This window comes from Phocoena phocoena, chromosome 7 (genome assembly GCF_963924675.1).
Source record: "Phocoena phocoena chromosome 7, mPhoPho1.1, whole genome shotgun sequence".
NCBI lineage: Eukaryota > Metazoa > Chordata > Mammalia > Artiodactyla > Phocoenidae > Phocoena > Phocoena phocoena.
This window is the reverse complement of record NC_089225.1, coordinates 37,419,071-37,441,967: the sequence shown is the minus strand read 5'-3', so window position 1 is coordinate 37,441,967 and position 22,897 is coordinate 37,419,071. Positions and strand designations below refer to the sequence as shown.

Genomic DNA, 22,897 nt, shown 5'->3' with positions numbered 1-22,897 from the left:
ATTTTTCTGAATGGATGACTTCAACAATGTTTATTACAGATTCTGGATTCATGTGAAAACTTTTACATCAATTGTAAAAACGTAAGGATACAATTTTATAGGCATTTCCTCAGCTGTAATTTGGTAATCTTGCCAACTATTAAATAGCAAGTTAGAATTCATGTCTAGTTCTTAAGATTCAGTTTCTACTGCAGCAAGAGTTGACAGATCAATAAATGCTATGAAAAGCCTTAAAATCTTGGTTGTTTTTTAGAGATGAAACAGTTTAACAACACACACTGACAAAATGGGTAACTAAAAAGTACGTGTTTTTGAAAGGCCAGCAGGTCCGGGGAAGGGCCCAGGGACACAGACGGAACCCCCACTAAGGTGGTTGATGCAGCTGACCCACAAGTGGCATCAGCCCGGGACTTTCCACCTGCCCAGGAAACAGACCCGGTACTTTCTACTCGGCCCCGGCTTTCGCGCTCCCCGAGGGGCGGAACCAACGGCTCTATGGCTTTCCCGCTCCCCGATTTCCCGCTCCCCGAGGGGCGGAACCAACGCAACCGGCACCCGACATTGCCACAACACCCGAGATTACCAAAAAAGGGGCTGCTTCACACAGCAAGCACCTCCCCGGCGTCCACCCCTATAAATTTCGTTCGTGCCTGCACCCGGGGCGACTTCCCTGGCCCCTTTCTCTCGGACCAATGAACCTCGCCCGGGAGCGGTCCCAAATAAAGCTTGCTTAAGTTCTCCTCCGTTTCTTGGTGCCTTTCCTTACATTTGGTGCAGAAACCCGGGAGGGGTACCCAGCCCCACAAATTACCGCGGGGCCACCCCTCACCCCCCCTAGGGGACGACCGGGGACCTCTGCTCACCCACCCGATCCGGCAGAAGTGGGGTAAGTCCCTCCTTCTTTCCCCTCGACCCCCGGGGTCCCTACCTACCGGATTCCCTGTCCTTAGCCTTGGCCGAGTCAGGGAGTCCTCCATCCTCCCTCCGAGCCTCGGGCGGTTGTGGAGACGTCCCAACCGCCTGACTGCTCTCCGATCTGCTGTGACCAGAGATTGAGACCAGAGACGTCTCTCTCTTTCTCTGTTCACCCGGGGACAGACCGGAGGTCATGGGGACCTCAGAATCTAAACCAGATCCTAAGACACCCCTGGGGTGTCTCCTGGCCAACTTTACAAAACTCGGCTTTTCTCAAGACCTCCGCCGCAGGCAGCTATTCTATTCCACCGAGGCCTGGCCACAGTACCCTCTAGACAATCAGTCTAAATGACCTCCTGAAGGGACTTTCGATTTCAACATCCTCCGGGATTTAGACAACTACTGCCGCAGAACGGGCAAATGGTCCGAGGTCCCCTATGTCCAGGCCTTCTGGTATTTACGCTCCCGCCCTTCCCTATGCGTCGATTGTTCCACTTCCCAGATCCTTCTTGCCAAACAGACATCTCCTACATCCTAACCCCTAATTTCCTTTGACGATGACCCCTCTCCACTAGCCGACCCACCCGAATCTCTCACCTCTCCCCCCTCCAGAGCTCCTCTCCAACCCCCACCCTACCCCGGACCGGCTCCTCTCCCTCCCGCTCACTCCAGCGCCCCCCACCGCTCCCCCGCACCAGGCAACCTCCCCCTTAGCCCCGCCTTCCCCCCCGCTTCCTCTCCCTCCGTCGCTCTCCCACCACCACTCTCCTCGCCAGTGAGCTCACACACCCGCTCTCACCACCACGACTCCCAGGACCCAAACCTTCTCTGTCCCATAAGAGAGGTGGCCGGAGCGGAAGGATTAGTTAGAGTTCATGTTCCCTTTTCCCTCCAAGATCTCTCTCAAATATAAAAGCGGTTAGGCTCCTTTTTCTGCCGACTCTTCCCGCTACATCAAACAATTTCGCTACCTCTCTCAAGCTTACGATCTAACCTGGCACAACATCTTTGTGAGCCTATCTTCTACTCTGACCCCCGACGAGTGGGAAAGAATTCAAACTGCTGCCCGAAACCACGCAGATCAGGTCCACCTCCCTGATAACTCTATGCCCGTCGAAGCCACTGCCGTTCCTGGCACCGATCCGGGCTGGAGTTATCAGGACGGCCAAGACGGTCGCCGCAAACGCGATCTAATGATCCAATGCCTCTTGGCTGGTATGCAGGCTGCCTCCTACAAGATTGTCAACTTCGAAAAACTAAAAGAGATAACCCAAGAGCCCAATAAAAATCCGGCCATCTTCCTCAACCGCCTTACAGAGGCCCTAACTCTCTACACCCGCTTGGACCCTGACACCCCCGCAGGCGCAACGGTCTTGGCCACCCACTTTATCACCCAATCAGCCCCTGATATCAGAAAAAAACTTAAGCGTGCAGAAGACGGCCCCCAGACTCCCATCCGAGACCTGGTAAAAATGGCCTTTAAAGTCTATAATGCCTGTGAGGATTTGGCAGAATCCAGCCGACAGGTTCGGATGCACCAAAAGGTGGCCCTCCAGACCCAAGCCCTCGTAGCCGCCCTGTGGCCGGCCATCTCCCATGGACAACATCCACGGGACCCACCGAAGGCAACCCCACCAGGGGCCTGATTTAAGTGTGGAAAAGAGGGACACTGGGCTCGCCAATGTCCCAATCCCCGGCCTCCTTCCAAGCCCTGCCCTGGCTGCGGGCTAACAGGCCATTGGAAGAGTGACTGCCCTACGGCTGGCCCTCCCTCAGCGCCTCCACGCGGAGGGCGAACCGACCCAACGGCCCTACCTCTCGAACTCCTGGGATTGGCTGACGATTGACAACACCCGGACTCGAAGACCCCCAACACCCTCGCCGAGCACAGAGTAACACTACAGGTAGCGGGTAAGTTCACCTCATTCCTGGTGGACACGGGGGCTACCTATTCGGTCTTGCCTACATATTCCAGGCCAGTTTTTCCTTCCCAGGTCTCGGTTATGGGCATCGACGGTAAGCCATCCTTCCCCTTCCAGACCGGCCCCCTTTCATGTTACTTCGAGAGGCTCCCTTTTACTCATTCTTTCTTAGTCATACCGTCCTGCCCGGTTCCTCTGCTAGGTCATGATGTTCCCTTCCAATTAGGGGCCTCTCTCCAACTTGCCAGACTTGACCCTAAGGCCCCCTCCTCTCAACTCCTGCTCCCCCTCCTCGGTCTGGCAGCGGAACCCTCTCCCTCCTCTCTCTCTTCTCCCATCCTCCCCAACCTGATAGACCCCCAGGTCTGGGATACTTCAAAACACATAATAGCGACCCACCACCCCCCTGTCCTAATCTGTCTTAAAGACCCCTCCAAGTTTCCATCCAGGCCCCAATTCCCCATTTCTGAGACTCATCTAAGGGGCTTGCGACCTATTATCACCAGACTCTTAGATCAGGGGCTCCTCGTCCCCACAGACTCTCCCTGCAACACCCCCATCCTGCCTGTCCGCAAGGCCTCAGGAGATTACCGCCTGGTCTAGGACCTCCAACTGATCAATGAGGCAATAATTCCCCTCCACCCAGTCGTGCCAAACCCATACACTTTGCTCTCCCATATTTCCCCGTCCACCACTCATTTTACGGTCCTAGTCCTCAAAGACGCCTTCTTTTCAATCCCCCTACACCCTGATTCCTATTTCCTTTTTGCTTTCACCTGGACAGATCCGGATACCCAGGCTTCCCGCCAGCTCACCTGGACGGTTCTTCCCCAGGGCTTCCGCGACAGCCCCCACCTCTTTGGCCAGGCTCTGGCACGGGACCTCGCTTCCTGCCCTCTCACCCCCAGTATAGTCCTCCAATACGTGGATGACCTCCTCCTCTGTAGCCCATCTCTCAGCCTCTCAGAACAGCATACTGCTGACCTCCTCAATTATCTCGGCTCTCGCGGCTATCGGGTCTCTCCAGCCAAGACCCAACTGTCTACACCCTCAGTAACCTACCTGGGAATCCACCTTACCCCCACAACAAAGAGCCTGACAGCCGACTGCACCCAGGCCATCCCCAACCTCCAACCTCCAGAGACAGCTGACCAGATTCTCTCCTTTCTGGGCCTAATAGGATTTTTCCAACACTGGATCCCTAACTTTGCTCTTCTTGCTAAACCCCTATATTTAGCTGCTAAAGAAACCCCCCAAGGACCCCTTACCTCTCCCTCCACTGTTCAACGGGCCTTTCTCACCCTCAGAGACACCCTGATATCCTCCCCTCCCCTGTCTCTGCCTAACCCAGATCGTCCTTTCCACCTCTTTGTAGATGAATGGGTCGAAATAGCTACTGGACTCCTTGCCCAACCCGTAGGGCCTTCCCATCGCCCCGTGGCCTACCTCTCCAAATAACCTGACCCAACCATTTGGGGATGGCAACCACGCCTCCGAGCTTTGGCATCAGCAGCTGAGCTGACCAAACAAACACTCAAACTGACCCTGGCCCACCCGCTGACTGTATTTTCCTCTCACCGACTGGCCGACCTCCTCGGCCATAAGTCTCTCTCTCTCGGGCCCCTCTGGCATCCAGGAATTCCACCTGCTGTTCATCGAAAACCCTGCTATCTCCCTTGACCTCTCCCCCCGCCTAAACACAGCCTCCCTCTTGCCCATTTCTGACACGGGGACCTCCCCTTCCCACTCTTGCCCCCAAGTTGTAGAGGCCCTCAGCCCGCCGAGGGAAGGACTCTTTGATACTCCACTGTTAAACCCGGACCGCATCCTCTTCGTAGATGGCAGCTCAATACTCAGCCCTGATGGACGCCGCCGGGCGACCTACGCGGTAGTAACCATCTCAACCATTATTGAGGCCAACCGCCTCCCAGAAGGGACAACCTCTCAAAGGGCTGAACTGATCGCACTCACGCGGGCCCTTGACCTCTCTAAGGGCCAAACGGTCAATATCTATACAGATTCTAAATATGCCTTCCTGATTGCACACAGCCATTCAGCTCTTTGGAGGGAGCGTGGATTTTTGACCACCAAGGGCTCCCCGGTGGTCAACGCCTCCCTCATCGCAAAATTCCTGGATGCCCTCCAACTGCCTGAGGAGGTAGCAATCATCCACTGCAGGGGCCACCAGTCTCCCTGTAACCCAATAGCACAAGGTAACTCAAAGGCCGACTCCGTGGCCCGCGAGCTCACCAAAGGGGCCCCTCCAGCTCCGATCTTGTTCCTCACCACCTCAATCTGACCCGCATATGACCCCCACGAAGAGACAGCACTACTATCCAAAGGGGTCCACAAGGACAACAAAGGATGGATTTTTATGGACAACAAAGTTGCCCTCCCTTCAGCTCAAGCAGCCAGCCTCCTATAAGATATCCACAAGTCCCTACACACTGGCCCAAAGGCGATGTTCCGTTTCCTAGATCCCCTCTTTTATATGCCTGGACTCAGAGATGCCATCTCAAAAACTCACGCGGCTTGCCAGACTTGTGCGTCCGTCTCTCCACAAGGAGGCCTACGGCCCCAAATTCCTACTCACCAGATGCGCGGACACCAACCTGGCGAGGACTGGCAGATTGACTTCACCCATATGCCCCGTTGTAAACGCTTCCGATATTTGCTCACTCTCGTTGACACCCTTTCAGGTTGGATCGAGGCCTTCCCAACGGCCCGAGAAACGGCAGATACGGTCGCCACCATTCTTCTCCAACATATCGTCCCACGGTTTGGCCTGCCTATCTCCATCCAGTTGGACAACGGACCCGCCTTCATCTCTCAGGTGGTTCAGCAGGTATCCGAGGCTCTTCAGATCACCTGGAGACCCATATCCCTTACCACCCCCAGTCATCTGGTAAGGTTGAATGTGCCAACGGGATCTTGAAGGACCACCTCACCAAGCTGTCCCTTGAGGTCCGTATCTCGTGGCCCGATTTGCTCCCTCTTGCCCTTACCCGAATCTGAGCCTCACCTCGGACCCCTACTGGTCTCAATCCATTCGAACTGCTCTATGGCCGCCCTTTTCTCCTCCATAACCTACCAACCCAAAACCCACCCCTAGCTTCCTACTTCCCCTACCTGTCTCTGCTCTGCCACCTTCTCCGTGAACACGCTGACCACAACCTGCCAACGGTCACTGCCTCTGAAACTTCCCCTCTCCCTCTACAACCTGGCAATAGCATCCTCCTCAAAGAATTACACCCCCAATCTCTCAAGCCACGGTGGACAGGCCCCCATACGGTGATCCTCACCACTCCTACGGCAGCCAAACTCTTGGGACACCCCTCCTGGTACCATGTCTCCCGCCTTAAAATGGCCCCAACTCCAGAGACTTGGATGGCCCAACCGCTGGGTTCCAAGAGACTACGGCTTGTCCGTCACCCTGTCTCTCCTCCTGCTGCTCCTCCTGCCACCCAGGACTCACCAGATGTCCCTATGGCGCTTCCATGTCCATGGGACCCACGCTAAAGGTCGGACCCACGCTCGAGTCTTGGGCACAGGGGACTGCCAACCAGATGGGTGCCAGGCCCTGGTGACAGTCCAGATCCCCATCTCTAACACAGAAGGTGTTCCCCTGGGTTGGTCCACCCCCGCTGTCTGCTTCACTTACGATCAGACCAGAGACTACTGTCAATGGTGGGATGAGACCTATGGGGGGTGCCCCTATCACTCATGTAACATCCATGTGGCAAAACTAGATACCAGGAGCTCGCTCCGACAATCCCACCTGCTCACCACAAATGGCAAGGGTCAATTATTCATCAACATCAAAGATCCCTGGGACACAAGATGGGTAAAAGGGGTACAAGGAAAAATCTACCGGTGGGCAACTGATGCCTACCCTGTGGGCTCTATTAGGGTCTTCCGCTCATACGTCAGAGTGATCCCTGAAATTATCCAGCACTTGAGTGAGCAGGCCACCATGGTCCAGGAGACGGAACAGGCCCTAGAACGCCAATTACCCCACCCTGACCATAAGACGGACCCTTTTTCTTGGTTGGCCCTCGTCCGCCAAGGGGTGCAAATGCTTAATCACACTAGAATAGGCAACATCTCTGACTGCTTTCTATGTGCCTCACTTGGACGACCACCATTAACTGCTGTCCCACTCGACCAGCCCTTCACCTCTACCCTCCTTAATTCCTCCCAGAACTTACCTTTTCCCCCTTTAAGAGTCCCCATATTCCTTGATTTAGAAAAAAAGAACCTCACAAATTGCTATGGCAGCCGACCAAACTTAACTAATGATGCACTCCCTTGCAACTCATCCCTCCCTGTAACTATGCCAATGGGGGCCCCACCAGGTCTGTTCTTTTGGTGTAATGGCTCCCTTACAAAAGAGATCAACTCTTCCTCCCCCTTTCCATGTATCCCCGTCACCCTTGTTCCACAGCTCACATTATATGGCGAAGCCGAATTTCTCTCACTTAACCACACAACTCTTCAGCCGACAGAAAAGGGCCATCTTTCTCCCTATGGTAGCAGGCATTTCCCTCGCCTCCTCCCTCGTTGCTGCAGGCATCGGGGGAGGAGCCCTGACACACAGTGTCTCAACATCCCGCAACCTAGAACAGAAACTCCAGCTAGCCATTGAGGCCTCTGCCGCCTCCATCACCTCCCTCCAGCGCCAGATCACCTCAGTAGCCCGAGTTGCCTTCCAAAACCGACGCGCCCTGGACCTTCTGACAGCCGACAAAGGAGGTACCTGCCTCTTCCTACAAGAAGAATGCTGCTACTATATCAACGAGATAGGGGTCGTTGAGGACAATGTGGATGCTCTCCGACGCTTAAAAGAAGAACTCCAACACAGGCAGCGACAATCCACCTCCCCCATCCCAGACTGGTGGTGGTCCTGGCTGACACCAATCCTAGGCCCCTTAATCCTTATCTGCATCCTATTCATGCTTGTCCCCTGTTTCCTCAGGTTTCTCCGCAATCGCATACAAGAAGTATCTCGGGTGGCGGTGAATCAGATGCTACTCCACCCATATACCTTACTACCCAGAGAACCCCCCGCTGCCGCCCTCCCCTAATCTCCGGACTGTTGGCCGCCCGACTCCCCTCCGGCGCCCCCATACAGCAGGAAGTAGCCAGAGAACAAACGTCGCCCCATTACACCAAAGAAGTCGGGATGTAAGGCCAGCAGGTCCGGGGAGGGGCCCAGGGACCCAGACGGAACCCCCACCAAGGTGGTTGATGCAGCCGACCCACAAGTGGCATCAGCCCGGGACTTTCCACCTGCCCAGGAAACAGACCCGTGACTTTCCACTTGACCCCGGCTTTCGCGCTCCCCAAGGGGCGAAAGCAACGGCTCTATGGCTTTCCTACTCCCCGATTTCCCACTCCCCGAGGGGCGGAACCAACGGCTCTAAGGCTGATGCAACTGGTACCCGACATTGCCACAACACCCGAGAGATTACCAAAAAAGGGGCTGCTTCACACAGCAAGCACCTCCCCTGCGTCCACCCCTATAAACTTCGCTCGTGCCTGCACCCGGGGCGACTTCCCTGGCCCCTTTCTCTCAGACCAGTGAACCTCGCCTGGGAGCGTTCCCAAATAAAGCTTGCTTAAGCTCTCCTCCGTTTCTTGGTGCCGTTCCTTACAGTTTTCTCATGCAAGAAGTTGAGACAAGCATAGACAAGTTTTCATGGGACAAGCAAACTACGTTGTTTGTAATTTGAAGATAAAGGTTCCCCTTCTGCAAAATCAGGTGAACTATACGTTGTATCACCACGAGGACCTTAGCCTTGAGGAGGCAGTTTAAATAGGTTAGCTAAGATTGGAGGAGGGAGCAACATGCGGCCTAGGATGGCAACCATTTCCCACCCACCCCACCCCAATTCAGAGTGGTCAGCCAAAGAAATTACAGCAAACAGGAGCAAAACATGCCAGACAAGTCAAGTTCTGAAGTCTTCATAATCATTTTGGCGCAGAGAGAAATAAAGATAAATGACAACTGAATTTTTCACTACAAACCTGCAAACTGCAGCATTCTACAGACATACTATAGAAACTCAGGTTGACTCTTTCCTAGTCATGATTAACCTGTGTAAGTATGCCCAATGCTTTTCATATTTTTTGAAAAACCAAGTTGCTTATAAGGGGATCTGAACTTAAACTTCTCATGAGGTCTGCTTAAGATGTTATCTTTAAGTTTGTGAGGTAAGGTTTTTTTGTTTGTTTTTAATTCCTGGGAAGAAGTGTAGAGAGACTTTTCCAAAAGGTAACTAAGAAACGTTAAGTATTCTCTGAGTCTTTGTTACATACAGTTGTATTCAAAATGCATTCCTAGTATGTCTGGTATACATACATATACACACGGAGATACCCCCATACACATGTAAAAAGAAAATCTAATAAAAGTTACCACATACAAATGCAAGTGAAAAAGAGTAAAACCAAACTGCACAGGGAATATATTAAGTATTTAACCAAAATTCTGTATAGTTTAAGCATAATCTAGAAAAACAAAAGTGAGCTCAAAAATCAAATTGACAATAAAGTCCATACCTAACAGTCCAGTGTGTACATCATCTTCATTCTTCAAATTTTCAGCATGTAACTCTGTAAGTACAAAAAGGGCTTGGGTAAAAAAGACAATTTTATAATTTGAAAAGTAGCTCAAAGGCCAGAAAGACATTGTGGAGTTGTGGAAAGCACTCTGGAGCCCGAAACAACTGGGTTCAAATTCTGATTCCATTTACTAGCTAAGTGACCTTCAGTAAGCAAATAAGATGTCTTTATGAGTCAACTGCCATGTATATAAAATGGGAATTTTTATTCCCTAGACATTTTATGTAATGCGAATTACTAGGTTTTGAGTTCAGCTCCTTTCTCCATCCTCCAAAATAAGCACAGCTCAATGTGTTCTGCAATGTACTTCAACTTATCAGGTTTTGTGACTTTATGAACAAAGGCAATCTCTCAGAGCAAAAGAATTAAACTACCTACAAGACAAAACTCTGAGCTGCTTTGAAAAAATGGGGGAGGGAAGTGATAGAGGAATGAAACATTGGCACCCAAATATTTAACATTGACAATTTACACCCAGTATCATTGTATGAAGAGGTAAAACTCTCATATTAACTTGCCAATCTGTCTTGTGCATGAAAATCAAGCATGGTAAAGTGTTAGATGCCATCTACACCCCACTAGGGGCTTGGAAGCAATGAGGAAAAGTAAAAACTGGAATTAAATAGATTTAATTCTACTTAGTGAAATAAAATACTTGAGTGGCAATGTGTTGGGTGCTTTCCATACAACAAACTATTTTTTCTTGTTTTAATTTTTCTTTTTAGTAACTTAACCAAAGTCACACACCACTGAGAACTGAAATTTAAACTGATGTCTGACTCTTTCCACTGCAACATAAAATATCCAACCACATAATACATCTGTATAAGCTTTGGAAAACCTTTCAAGGCACATCTCTTTCTATTCCAACCTGGCCAATATTTCAACTTAAGACACGGAAAATAACACCATTAATCAGAGAAAGAACCTACTATCTTGCTCCTGCAACAGAACTTCACCACTACACTGGGTTGCAAACCTAATTCAAAACCCAAGAGTGTCTATTTTACCTATGCAAGTATAAATTTGGGTTGTGGGATGGAAATCCTTGTCCTTCAGCAATTTAACGTGTACAGAAGAATCAGTGGATTGTACATCTTTAACCATTTGTGGATTAAACTCTTTGAACATGTATAGCTTAATAATTACACTTTGCACCGTCTTCCTTTAATGACGGTTGTTATGCATTTTGCTTGATTTTGCCAATATTTTACCGCAAGTGTTCACCGACTTTAAGATATTTTTTCTTCAAGACTACCCACTTATCAAGACCCTTTCTTAAAATGGGTCTCCTGATCACGGACCAAGGTCCTCTACCTTTATGAAACGAGAAGACAAGGGAGAAGATCAAAGAAAGGTGCGGACGAGGACTCTGGATGAAAGCGGCTACCAGCTTGCCGGCCTTTGATGGAGCGAGGGCGACGAAGGGGAGAGCCACGTCCAGGCTCAACTAAAGTAAACTCTGGACACACTTTCAAGACCCGGGCTTCATTCCGTACCTTTTACGATCAGGTAGGTGATAGCGAGAAGGAAGGCGAGGAGGATGGCAAACAGCAGCGAACAGAGAACTGAGAGGACCTGGACCGGCCAGCGCCGGGCTTGGGCTCTGCCGCCCGCATCCGCCGAGAAAATACCATTGCGTTTATCGGGCAGGGCGGGAGACCCGTCCCCATCTGGCCGGAGTAGCGAGTCCTTTCTAGGTTCCGATGACGCCCCGGCCGAGAACTCCGCCCGCAGGTCACGGGCGACTCGGTTGCATCCCTCCTCCTCGTCGACTTCACCCTCACCCCAGCTGTCTCCCTGAGTGAAAGCGGAAAACGCCGGTTGAGCAAACGGGACAGCAGTGCCTAGACGGCGGCGAGAAGGGGCTGGTCGCCTCCCACTCTCCACGAACGACATGGCGGGAAAGACAATCAGGTCCGCAGAGGTCAGGCGTCGCCCACCTGCCCCGCCCCGCGGTCGCAGCAGCCAATCAACGGCCAGGCCCTCCACGGCCTCCACCACCTGGCCCCGGCGCGCAGGGGTGCACAAGGGTGCGTGGCTGGGCGAGGAAAGTGCCGTGGGGCCCGAGAAAAGGCTGGGCGCCCCCGGACCAGAGCATGACCCTCAAGTAGTACGAAGGAAGGCGCGCAGTGAAGTGCGCGGGGAGAGACAAGCCGAGGCCCAAGGCAGCCGAGTGTCCTCTCCCTGCAGTACTTAGTCCGGGCCAGCGATCTCCGCCACCGCCGCGTCACCTCCATGCCAGCTCGCGCCCCGGCAGCCCCAAAGCCGCACCTCCCCGACGCTCGGTCCTAGCGCCCGCCCATGACCCTCTAATACACATTCCCGAACCTATTCGCTTTCTCCCTTCTTCCCCTCTACGCCTGCACTAGCCCCGGCTTCCCTCATTAACGGCAGCTCAGCTCGCCACGCCCTCGCCTCCCTTAACTGCCCTTTCCTCCTTCCCTGTCGCATTGTTCTCCCCGCCCCTACCACAACTTCCCTCCACACCGCTCGGCACGCCTCCTCCCCCCACCCCGGCGCGCGCTCGCCAGCTGGTGCGTACTGAGCTCGAACCCGCTCCTCACGACCCCTCCTCTCGCCTTCCCCGCCCCCTCTCCACCTCGAGCCCCGCGCGCGCGCATCCAGCCCCGGCCACCGCTAACGCTAGAAGCTACTTCCTCCACCCCCATCCCACCCTACCCCACCCCCGGCGGCCTCAGGTTTGCGGGGCGTACGTGACTCGGGCGGGGGTTGAAGGTGGCAGGCCCCCACTGCCCCACCCCCTACGGGGTGAGGCTGTCTAAGCTCGGGAAGCTGGGATACAGTTGTCTTCCCTTCCCCGGGGGGAGTTGGTGGAGTTTTCCCGGCAGAGGAGTCGGCGCAGAAACTTCCTCCGTCCCCCTATTCCCCCCTCCATGCAGGCGACGCCGAGTGAGGCTGAGGCTGGGGGCGAATCGCCGAAGAGCTGCGTGTCGGCAGCGCAGTCTGATTGGACAGCGGGGAAGCCTGTCAGTTTATTGGCCCCGCTGATCCCGCCCCGTAGCGCAGGGCAGCCTTTAACCTTTAGCCCCAGTGGGCGCCAGCCACTCAGGTCGCTTCTTGTTGGTATGTGTAGCGGCAGTGGCCGCCGGCGGAGCAGTCTGAGTCCGACGATGAGGCCGGGGACGGGAGCCGAGCGTGGAGGCCTCATGGTGAGTGAAATGGAGAGCCATCCTCCCTCGCGGGGTCCCGGGGACGGGGAGCGGAGATTGTCCGGCTCAAGCCTCTGCTCCAGCTCTTGGGTCTCTGCTGACGGCTTCCTGAGGAGACGGCCCTCGGTAAGGGATCGGTGGGGCAGGGGGAAAGCGGCACAATGAAAAACGGAGTCAGAGACAGGAAGCTTTCTCCAGAAGGAGGAGAAGATGAGAGTGGACGAAGGAAGAGCTCGAGATGGTGGGATATGTTCCGAGGGAGAGAAATGGGAGGGCGGGGATGCACAAAGGAAAGGAAGTGGGACCGTGGAAGTTCCCAGTGGGTTTGGCCTAGGCAGATGCGCGGTAGAGGTGCTGGGCCCTAGGCGGGGTGAGCGTTTTGGAGAGGTAGGCCCGATTAAGCAGGCGGGGGGAAGGCGGAGACTTGATTCGGTAGACTTTAATAGAGGCTGCCAGAATTTCTTCACTAGTAGTAGTGTTGTCTGCAGCGGGGGGACAGCTGGGAGAATTGGCAGGAGATAATTTCCTGCTTTTAAGACCTGTAACAATGGACACACAAGTAAAGAAAGTAGTTGTCTTATAAAAGCGCGTTAAGATGGGTGAATTAGTTGTTTGCATTTAGTGTCCGTGAGTGACAGACCTCATTCTTTGGGTTTTTTGTTTTGTTTTTTGCAGGAGTAATTTTAGCTGTGTTAGAGATTCTCTTAGGAAATAATATGTTTGCTTGTTAGGAGGGAAGTGTCCCCGGGTATCCAATACTGTTTGTTTTGTGTAAGACCAGCCCTCATCTGAGTTAATTGGGTAAATTCAGCGTTTTAAAGCTTAAAATCATCCTAGAAATGAATTTAAGAATAAATGAAGTTATAAAATAAAAATAGTTGATTAGCTGATATCTGTGTGAAGTAGGACAAAGTTGTGGTTTTCACCATAACAGTTAAGTTGGCCTTCACATGCATTTCCTCCCAGTTTACCAAGCCAGTTGGTAACTGATTAAATCAGCATGCTTAAAAACAACAACAACAACTACGAATTAGGTGTCCAGTGATGATTTTAATTTTTTCCATTTTCTGAAATTTGGTCAGGTGCAAGCTCATAAATACTGGTGTACATTTTATTTAAGACAAGAAAGTATAAACTAAGTAATTGAATCACACATTAGCCAGATACTATGTCGTGCATATAACTGATTTGTAGAAATCAGATTTTTGAGAAGCATTTATTGGTACTTACTAATTTTTAAATTGTCCCTCTTTTTCAGATGGGGCACCCTGGCATGCATTATGCCCCAATGGGAATGCATCCTATGGGTCAGAGAGCGAATATGCCTCCTGTACCTCATGGAATGATGCCGCAAATGATGCCCCCAATGGGAGGACCACCAATGGGACAAGTAAGAATGTTTTGTTTTGTATTTCTTTGTTTACTTTTGCCCATGGTATTCTTGTGTCAAAGAATTTCAAAATCTGGGTCAATACTTACAGCTGTTTAAGTTTCAGTTTATGCCAGAATAATGTTTTTAAGTGAAATGTTGTATAATCATGACAGTAACCAAATTTTGAGTGTAATGAAAAATCTGTATAAGAGATTTACTTTCTACAGCAACAAAATTGAGTTGTTTTTGTTTTGGTTTGTTTTTTTAAATTTAAAAGTAGCAAAGTACATGTAGGCTTTTTAGTTTAATGACTTTCCCCCCAAGTATGTCAATTGAAGTAAATATGCTATGTCAATATAATTTTTGTTGGTGGACCTTGTACATGCATAGAATCTGAAAACAGCAGTTGTTTAGGCCTTTGGCTTAGGATTAATTTTATTCCTGAAAAAACTTCCTGGTGTGTCTGTGTGTGTGTGTGTGTGTGTGTGTGTGTGTGTGCGCGCGCGCAATGGGAGTGGAGGTGGGAAGGTTCTACTCTGATTTGGTTCTTCATAGGACGGTGCCAAATAGGTAGTTTATTTTCCACTTATACTATTTTGTTTTTTTGTTTTTTTTTTTAATGATTTTTGCTTCTGCACTTCTGCTTTTGAGCTGTCCCTTCCATCTCCAGCATAAATTGTAAACATTTTGTGGGAGTGATTTGGACCAAAAGGTTTTAATGCTGACTCAATGAGTTCAATAGAACTTAATTCCTAGAAAAGCATCCAAGAAAGGAACAGTTTCAGTTACCGTAAATAATTTTATGCCCCCTGTTAGGTTCTATAATACACATATCCTTTGGTGGCTGGGTTCTTTCCATTTAGTGTTTCAATAAATCATCAAGTATTTAGGCTAACAAAATATTTTGGAAAGCCAGTCAATTAGGTATGATCTTTCTGCCAGTTGGGGGCATTATTTGCTTTGATAATCAGTTAAGCCTTGATGGTTTGAATTATTGGTGAAATTGTAGTGGAGAAAGGAGCTCGCTTTGTGTGTGGTTTTGTTTTGTTTTTTCTTAAGAATAGAAGGGCTTAATGTCAAGTGGTTTTCTTCTTTTTTATTTAAGGTATTTAAGAGTATAGCCCTTAATTTTGTATAAAAAGCTTTATTCAGAGGCACCAGGCCCAAAATATTCTGCCTGTAGGAGTTCTTTAAATAAAAGAACTATTTATTCTGTTACTCTAGGATAACACAAGTTTTAAAACTCCCTAGGTGATGGAGAAACAACTCTGATTCCTCTTCTGTTTCTTTCCATCTCTAAGCAGCAAGGAGCTCTTCTTGTTTTCTCAGTAGAGCTGCTCTAACTAGATAATGAGCTTTAAAAAATATTTATTCTTTAAATGCTCTGGTTCTTATTTAAAATTAGTTTCTTTCCACAGAAAGATAAAATAAAACAATTTGCTACTGCCAGATGCTTCTCTCTTTTCTGGGGCCTTCTGTTTCCATTGGGCCAATCAAGGTAAGTTTTGCAAGGGATTGACCTGCTTGCCCTTGCTGTATTGGTGCTGTTGCACTACCAAAACCAAGATACCAGCTAGTCATTTTGAGTAAAATGCAGATTTTATTTTTTAAGTACTCATGTATCTCATTGACATAAGCTGGTCACAGTTTGCTTTATGGCCCTTTCTCTTTAGCTCTGTAGTGACCATCTTCCTAGTAAGGTTATTTGCTACTTGGTACACATCCATTCAAATACTCTGAATTTTACCTTGTGGTTTTCTTCTGCTTCTTTCCTAGACCAGTATATGCCATGTGCCTTTAAGCGTACCTGACTGTTTAGATGTTTAGAAGTCTCTCTCTGTTGGCTCCTGTTAGGGTAACGATTGAATGACTTAAGAACCCAGCTCTGAGGAACTCGAGAATCCCCATTTTTTTTTCCCTTAGATTATTCCTTTTTTTCCTCTTGATATCTAACAAATATGGGGCCCAAGTCTTGGTAAAACAAATTCTTGTTTTAGCTTTGATAACAGTGGGAGGGTGTGGATAATATAAACAGTCATGTATTCAGAAATCTAATTTAAAGCCCTATAAACAACTACCTTAAAATAAAAGTTGATAATTCTCAAACTTGATCCTTTTTTCTGCATCATGTCTTCTGTCTACCCGCCCTCAGAAGTATAAGTGAGCAGTAAGTGGTCAGAAGATAATGAGAAGAAGCAGGGTGCCTATATAAGCTCACTGCAGTGACACAAAGTTGGTAGGGTTCTGTCATCAAATTTTAAAAAGTTAATTCACAAATTCTTCAGACTTTGCAATTGAAGGTTATGGAACCTTCATGTATATTGCCTAGTTCACATTAAGATCTCATTCTGGGTCCAGCTGAGGACTAAAATTGGTGGCAGTCTTAACTTGCTAAGTGATTGTGGTCTTTGGGATGTTACTGAACATGACATGAAATTTTAAAACTTGTTTGTAAAATAATATGCAGACTGGACATAACAGTCTACAGAAGCCAGAGTTTGTACTTTTTGAAATGCAGCAAATGATTTAGATTAGAGGAGTAGCATGTTTTGTTTTAGTTCAGGAGATAACCTAGAATGCCTTTTTAGAATTTAGGATGAATCTATTAGTAGTAATAGATATTTGGAAATTATCAAATAGGTCTTAATAATATTCTTTAAAGTTTATCCTGTAGGTTAAACTTGCCTTTCTTATTGTACATTAACTTCAGATGGGAGAGTTGTGCTTCTACTTTTACAGAGTTATAGGATCTTACAGTTGGAAGGGACCTTACAAGTTTATAAATGTTGATGATAAAATAATTTTCCTGCTTGGTGGCAGTAGAGATTTGTATTAAGATATAATTATGTATGAAGCTGTCTTCTTTCTCTGTGTATTGTAAATAATGTTTTGCTTTAAAATATTTTCACGTCTTATTCTTTTGTTGTCTTTTCTACAACATAAACCATCCTCATCACAGGCGATTTGGCCTTCACTTAAGCCCAAGAGTCTTCCTGCCTGACTTTGTCTTCTTTCTTTAATTCTTAATTTTCCTCTTCTTTTAATGAGAAGAGTAGAGTAAAAGAATTAAGGTCCCTTTCAGCTCTAACAACCTATGATTCAATTTAGATCATTTGATAAGGATAGGTGATATGTATAAGATTTTATGGGTTGATATGCAAGTAAAAATAGGAAATTCTTTTAGTAATGCCCCCCTAATTCTAATTATTCAGTATTTTTTTCTTGTTGCCTTTATTCAATAAACTGATAAATGAATAATTCCTCTTTAAAAATAAGTCGGATTTTCATGTTCTCTTACTGAGTAAGGCAGGTTTTTATAGACCTTATTTCTATTCCTGCTGCTATCTGAGCTTAAGTCATTACACTCTCATGCTTTACAACTTTTGAGCTGGTTTTCTTGCTTCAAGCTTGTCCCCCAAAAGACTCTTTTTAGATTTCAATGAGTTACCTCCTTGCCCTAGAACTTCCACTGTTTTTCTGTGCCTATAGCGTAATGTCTACGTTCCACAATTTAACTTTCAGTTATCTCCCATAGTATATAATTCAGAGCACGATTCTCAGCTGCATGTCTTCACATTCCCTAATATGAATGCGGGCTGGTCTTTTCATGGTATTTTGAGTAACTATATTAGTTCATGACCAAGGTTGTGCTGTTTTTCTTGCTCTCCTGCCCCCCAGCTCTCTACTACCATGAGCTTTCCTTTATTTACCTAAATTCTGCCATTTCAAGTCCTGCCTTCTCCAAGAGGTCCTCAGCAATAAATTTTCCCAGCATATACCTCCCCTTCAGATTATTAAAATAAAATCCTACGTAATCCGCCCATAACTCTTACTATTTCACTTATTTTAGCACTTGTTTTGTTTTATTATGGTTTATTTGCTTTGCCTTTCCAACAGTTGTAAGCTCTTAGCGGGCAGGGGCTATGTTCTGAACTTTTAAGAAGTCTATAGGTGCTGAGCACAGTTCTTGGCACATCATGGGTGCTCAGTAAATTACTTGTTGAATGAATGAAACAAACGCAGATACTCTTTCCTACAATATAAGCCAGAAAGTTAGTCAGTGTTACATGTGACTTTTCAGTGGTTACTTATGACTTCACACTGTTACCACTTATTCTTGTTTTTAGGGTCTGCCTCTACTGTTGATTTTTCATTTGACAAAAATGGAAGATAAATAAGATGAAATAAGTAATTTTTGTTTGGTGAATAAAACTAAAGAACTTCCATTTACTTTAAATTACAGGCAAATGTATTTCTGTCTGTATGACTTCATTGGTGATCATCTCTTTAAGTTTTACCAGATTTTTCCATACCCTCGGGAGAAATGATGATTTGGAATATAGGCCTTCCAGAGAAATCCAATATATTCATTGGTGTCTTAGATTTATCTGACTGACTTGATAAATTGTTATGCTGTTGTTGCTTGTGAGTTATCCTCACTTTTGGGTGTTACAGGGTTCTTGCCATTGAATTGAACATTAGCCAGTGAAAAAGATTTTTTTTTTAGCTTATCTGCTCGTAGATTGTTGAATCTAGGTAACTTTCTTTATGTATTTATATTACCTAGGTGAGTGCATTTTAAAACATAGATTGACCCATACCTACTGTGTTGGTATAACTTTTTGGGCTGTGTATATGGTTAGATTTTGATAGGTTTTAGTTTCATTATCTTTAGATAACAACTCATTTAAATATGAGCTCATCTATTCAAAAACTTCAACTAGAGTAGTATTTCTGAGTATATCGGGATTACTTGGAAGAATGAACTGTACCCCTCCACCCCTTTGAGATTCTCAGGGTGCAGTATTTTCTAAAGATGCTAAGAAGTCTTGCAGAAGCCTTTTAAAACTTTTTACTTAGTATTTTTCCATTTTATTTGGCCATCTTCCTCTCCCCCACTTCCACAGTCTCCCTTGCCCCCCTGTTATCTGTTTATTTTGCTTTGTCTAGCACATTGCATAGAACTAACACTGCCTGTAATTAACATTTTGCGAGAAAAGCTGAATTGGGATCACTTACCCATTTAGTCTGCTCTTCAGGATAAAAGGGCAATGTGGAAATCAGTATTAACACACATAAATGTAGCAGCTCATAGAGTTGTAGAGTGCAACAAATGTATTCATTAATGGTGGAATCAGAAAGGAAAGAAAAAAAGGGGGGCTTCCCTGGCAGTACAGTGGTTAAGACACCACTCAGGGGGCACGGGTTCCATCCCTGGTGGAGGAACTAAGATCCTGCATGCTGCGCAGCCTGGTCAAAAAAAAACAAAAGAGATCTCAATGGGTTAACCTGTTGGGTTTTGATTGGGTTTGTTAGAAATGTTGATGACATGACTTCCAGTCATTATCAAGTGGTATATCAGTAGATAGTGCACATTTGGCATCTACTTATATCCATAGCTATGCACTAGAGTTTTTGTTTGTTTTTTTACCTAGAGAAAGAATTGGCCTAAGTGTTGAAGGTTTCTAAGTTGGAATGAGTAGATATACACTATCTCATTTAAAGTTGTCATTAGTCTTTCATTCTTATTTCCTATTTCCATATCTTCATATTTCTATTGTCAGGTCAATTTAGCCAATAGACTTTGCCCATTTTCGTCAATAGACATTTAAGCCTCTTCTTGACTGTGTTTTAGTACAAAGGTGAACACTGTATATATACCATGCACTCAGGGAACTTACAGGTTTCACTCAGGTGCCTGGCCACACTGTTTTCTCATCTTTTAACTGCTGATTTGACTGTCACGATACTTGTAGACATTCGAATATTTAGTGGAGATGAATCTTTTATATTTGTTTTCTTTTTCTCCCTGGTCAAGTCATCATGTTTCTTCTTATTAAAAAAAGTTAAGTATAGTTAGCGGTTACTAAAGATGTGGTATTTTGTATGACAGGCTTGAAAGAAAATCCTCTATCTGCTTCTTTCTTATTTGGGGCACTACACTCAAAGTGGAAATCTGAATCTTCTCCAAATCTGAGTGTTGCTGTTAGCCGTGTCTCTTAAAGGACTAAACATGCCAGCAAGTGAGAACTGAGTTGAAATATAGTTTGCTTTATCTTAGGCTTTCATTTTTTTTTTAAACAAAATTTTCATCTCATTTATCTTAGACTTTTTTTTTTTAACAAAATTCTCAAATCTTATTTATTAGCTCCTGATCTGTTTGGGTTAAGAATTTTTAAATTACCTTTTGATTAATGAATGAGCATTAAGTTTCTGTTTGAGAACGTGGGCTTGGTATACTTTCTTTGGTCATTGGGTATCAAGAAAGTTGTTAATTCTCTGAAAGATGATTTTTTTTAGTACTTTTAAGATCATTACATATTTATGATCATATATTTGTTGAATATAATAGAAAATTACCCTCTCTTTCCTTATACAGAAATAAGGGCTAGTCATGAAGTTGTCTACTACAAGTGTTTGAGTCTCTGCTATGTCTATGTAACTCTCTTCTGTACGAGTAATACTTACATAAATTAAACATGCTCTTTGTCCTAAAGGTGCCCACAATTGAGAAGGAGCTAAAAATTTTCATATGGACAAATATTTAATGATTTAGCTAGATATAATACTGAATCTAGTTTAAAGGAATTGGGGAAGAAGATAGTAATAGTCTTGTGTTCCTCTGTACTTGTGTTCTGAAGGGCTCATGTCCAAAAGGAGGTTTAGATGATTTTTAGAGTAAGTTTTATAAAATCTTTGATTCTGTATGACTTGAGACACCACAATTTGTGTGTGTATCCACAGTATGTTTAGAGCTTTTTAAAAATCAAGTGATACAATTCATTTTTATTTAGCTCCTTTTCTAAGTTTTTGTGTCACATATCAACACCCAGTGATTTTCTTTTTATATTTTCTGTACCGTCATTTAAGAAGTTCGGGGTTTAGCAAGAGACAGTGGACTAAATAATTTAAACTATTTACTTGCCTTTTTTTCACATAGTTTTGTTTTATAAGGTTTCAGGGAATAGAACTGTGATACCTAATCTGTGTTAGAATTATAATTTTTATCAGCATGTTTGTATATAACTGATTCATATACCCTATTGAATTTGATCCTCCTGACTGAAAAGTGGATTGGCTAGATAGATGTCCAGTTTATAGATAGGAATAGGAAGGCCTAGAGAGTTGAGTGAATTGTAAAGCGACATTGAAGAGCCAGCACTAAATGTGATCCTTAATCTGGGATTGACTTCTCATTACGTGTGTTGATTCCTACTGAAGGTGATGGTTTTACAGTATTTACTAGATGCCTTTAAAGAACCAAAGTGCCTAACTAACAGATAGCTAGGGAATAGATGAGAGAAGGGGCAACATGAGAGATACTTTCATTACATGAGTTGAAGGAGAGCAGTGGTAATAAAACAGCTTTCATTTATTGAGCGCTGTTCTAAGTGCCTGTGTGTATTCATGTATCATTCCATTTAATCCCTACAACAGTCCTATCAGATGAGTACTATTTTTCCCCCGTGTTGCAGGTGAGGAAATTGAGGGTTAAGTAAAGTTGCCCAAGATCACATAACTGGTGAGTGGCCAACTGGGGTAAGAATTCTGGCAGTCTGAATCCAGAGTATACTCAATAGCTGTACTAGGCTGCTTCCCTATATAGCAGTATGAGATTATGCCATGTTACACCTCCTTAGAATTTGAAGGAATAGTGTATACTTCAGTGAATTCTAAAGTCTCCAGGTTGAGAGAATTTAGCAAACTAAATAATTTTGAATACTGGCAGTTGATTTATTAAATGGTAAGGTTCTACTCCCTGTGGGAGCAGTTTGTGCAAATAATGTCTATTTTTTATCTAAATGTTTCTTATATAAGAAAATGACATGTTTTGAGTTTATATATAACTGTAGATGAAGAGGAAGTAAGGTTAAATGATTGTCCCAAAATCCAGCCACTTTGGGTTGTTAAGGACATGCCTTAAACAGGTATTTCCAATTGAATGAATATTTAGTTACATTCAAAGATGTAGTTTTTGCATTTATTCAAAACTTAATTTTTTTCATTCATTTATATATTTGTTTATAAGGTAAGTTAGTGGTGTAGGGAATAGTTGTTTTAAAATGCTGTGTGCTTAATGTTAATAGCCTCTGTAGAGTGTATTTGTGGAATTGACTTTAGCACATTTAAAAGGAACAAGTATAAAGGCAAGAATCAAACTTTTTAGGTAATCAATTTGTAGCTACAGGTTGGCAGCAAGAGTGATTTTTAAAAATCAACCAAATTCAAGAGTTAATATTTAGACAAAAAATAGGTTAGATTGTGTGATTTCTTTCCAGCAGGAAAAACTTCAGGAAATAATTATGAAGAAAAGAACTTTTGAGGTGCCCACATGAAGATGTACACTTTTGTTTTCATATCCTAATAAAATTGGGCTAATTTACATTTTGTATAATTAATTTGCTCTAGCACTGATAGGATTACTTTTATTGCTGTACCTTTTTTTATAATTCAAATATCTAGAGTGATCAATGAATCATGCTTGTTTTTATCTAACATTAGACATTTTCTAAACTGGGATGCTAAGAATGACTGAGTGGATTGTGTGGTGCTCCCTAGTTTTTACTCATTTTTAATTTTCTTCAAATGGGTGATTCTTAGAATTTTCAAGAGATTCTTCTTGATTTAACTTTTATCATTAAAAGAAGAGAAATAGAAACATCACACAAATCGTTGGCCACTTTGAATAAAGCATATCAAGTTGTATATCTGAGTTACTTTTTAAAGGTGCCAAAGTGTCCATTAAATTTAGATGTTTAATATTTTAGGCAATTTAGCTTACATCTCACATATATGTCTTTCACCCTTAACCATTCTTTCTCTGTCTCCTAACAACTGAAATGCTTAATTACAGCACTTAATGTATTTGCCAAAGTAGCTTAAATGGAAAT

General features: G+C 45.4%; 2 protein-coding genes across 11 annotated transcripts in view; one reads left to right on the top strand and one right to left on the bottom strand.

Annotated features, from left to right (window-relative positions):
• ARL6IP6 (ADP ribosylation factor like GTPase 6 interacting protein 6) overlaps window positions 1–11,363 on the bottom strand; it is a 44,244-nt gene extending 32,881 nt beyond the window's left edge. The window contains exons 1-2 of one of the 2 annotated variants that reach the window (XM_065881019.1): window positions 10,961–11,363; window positions 9,399–9,452 (exon numbers count right to left, since the gene is read on the bottom strand). In XM_065881019.1, the coding sequence (XP_065737091.1) occupies window positions 9,399–9,452; window positions 10,961–11,360 (454 nt within the window). In that variant the 5' untranslated portion in view covers window positions 11,361–11,363. The remainder of the gene's footprint in view (window positions 1–9,398; window positions 9,453–10,960) is intronic. The other variant, XM_065881021.1, reaches the window with a different exon arrangement.
• Window positions 11,364–12,358: 995 nt separating this feature from the next.
• The window catches only part of PRPF40A (pre-mRNA processing factor 40 homolog A), a 53,278-nt gene continuing 42,739 nt past the window's right edge, over window positions 12,359–22,897 (top strand). For 4 of the 9 annotated variants that reach the window (XM_065880543.1, XM_065880545.1, XM_065880544.1 and 1 more), the window contains exons 1-2: window positions 12,551–12,760; window positions 13,893–14,024. In XM_065880543.1, coding sequence (XP_065736615.1) covers window positions 12,551–12,760; window positions 13,893–14,024 — 342 coding nt within the window. Of the gene's footprint in view, window positions 12,761–13,892; window positions 14,025–22,897 lie in introns of all 9 variants that reach the window. The other 5 variants (XM_065880549.1, XM_065880548.1, XM_065880547.1 and 2 more) reach the window with 2 other exon arrangements.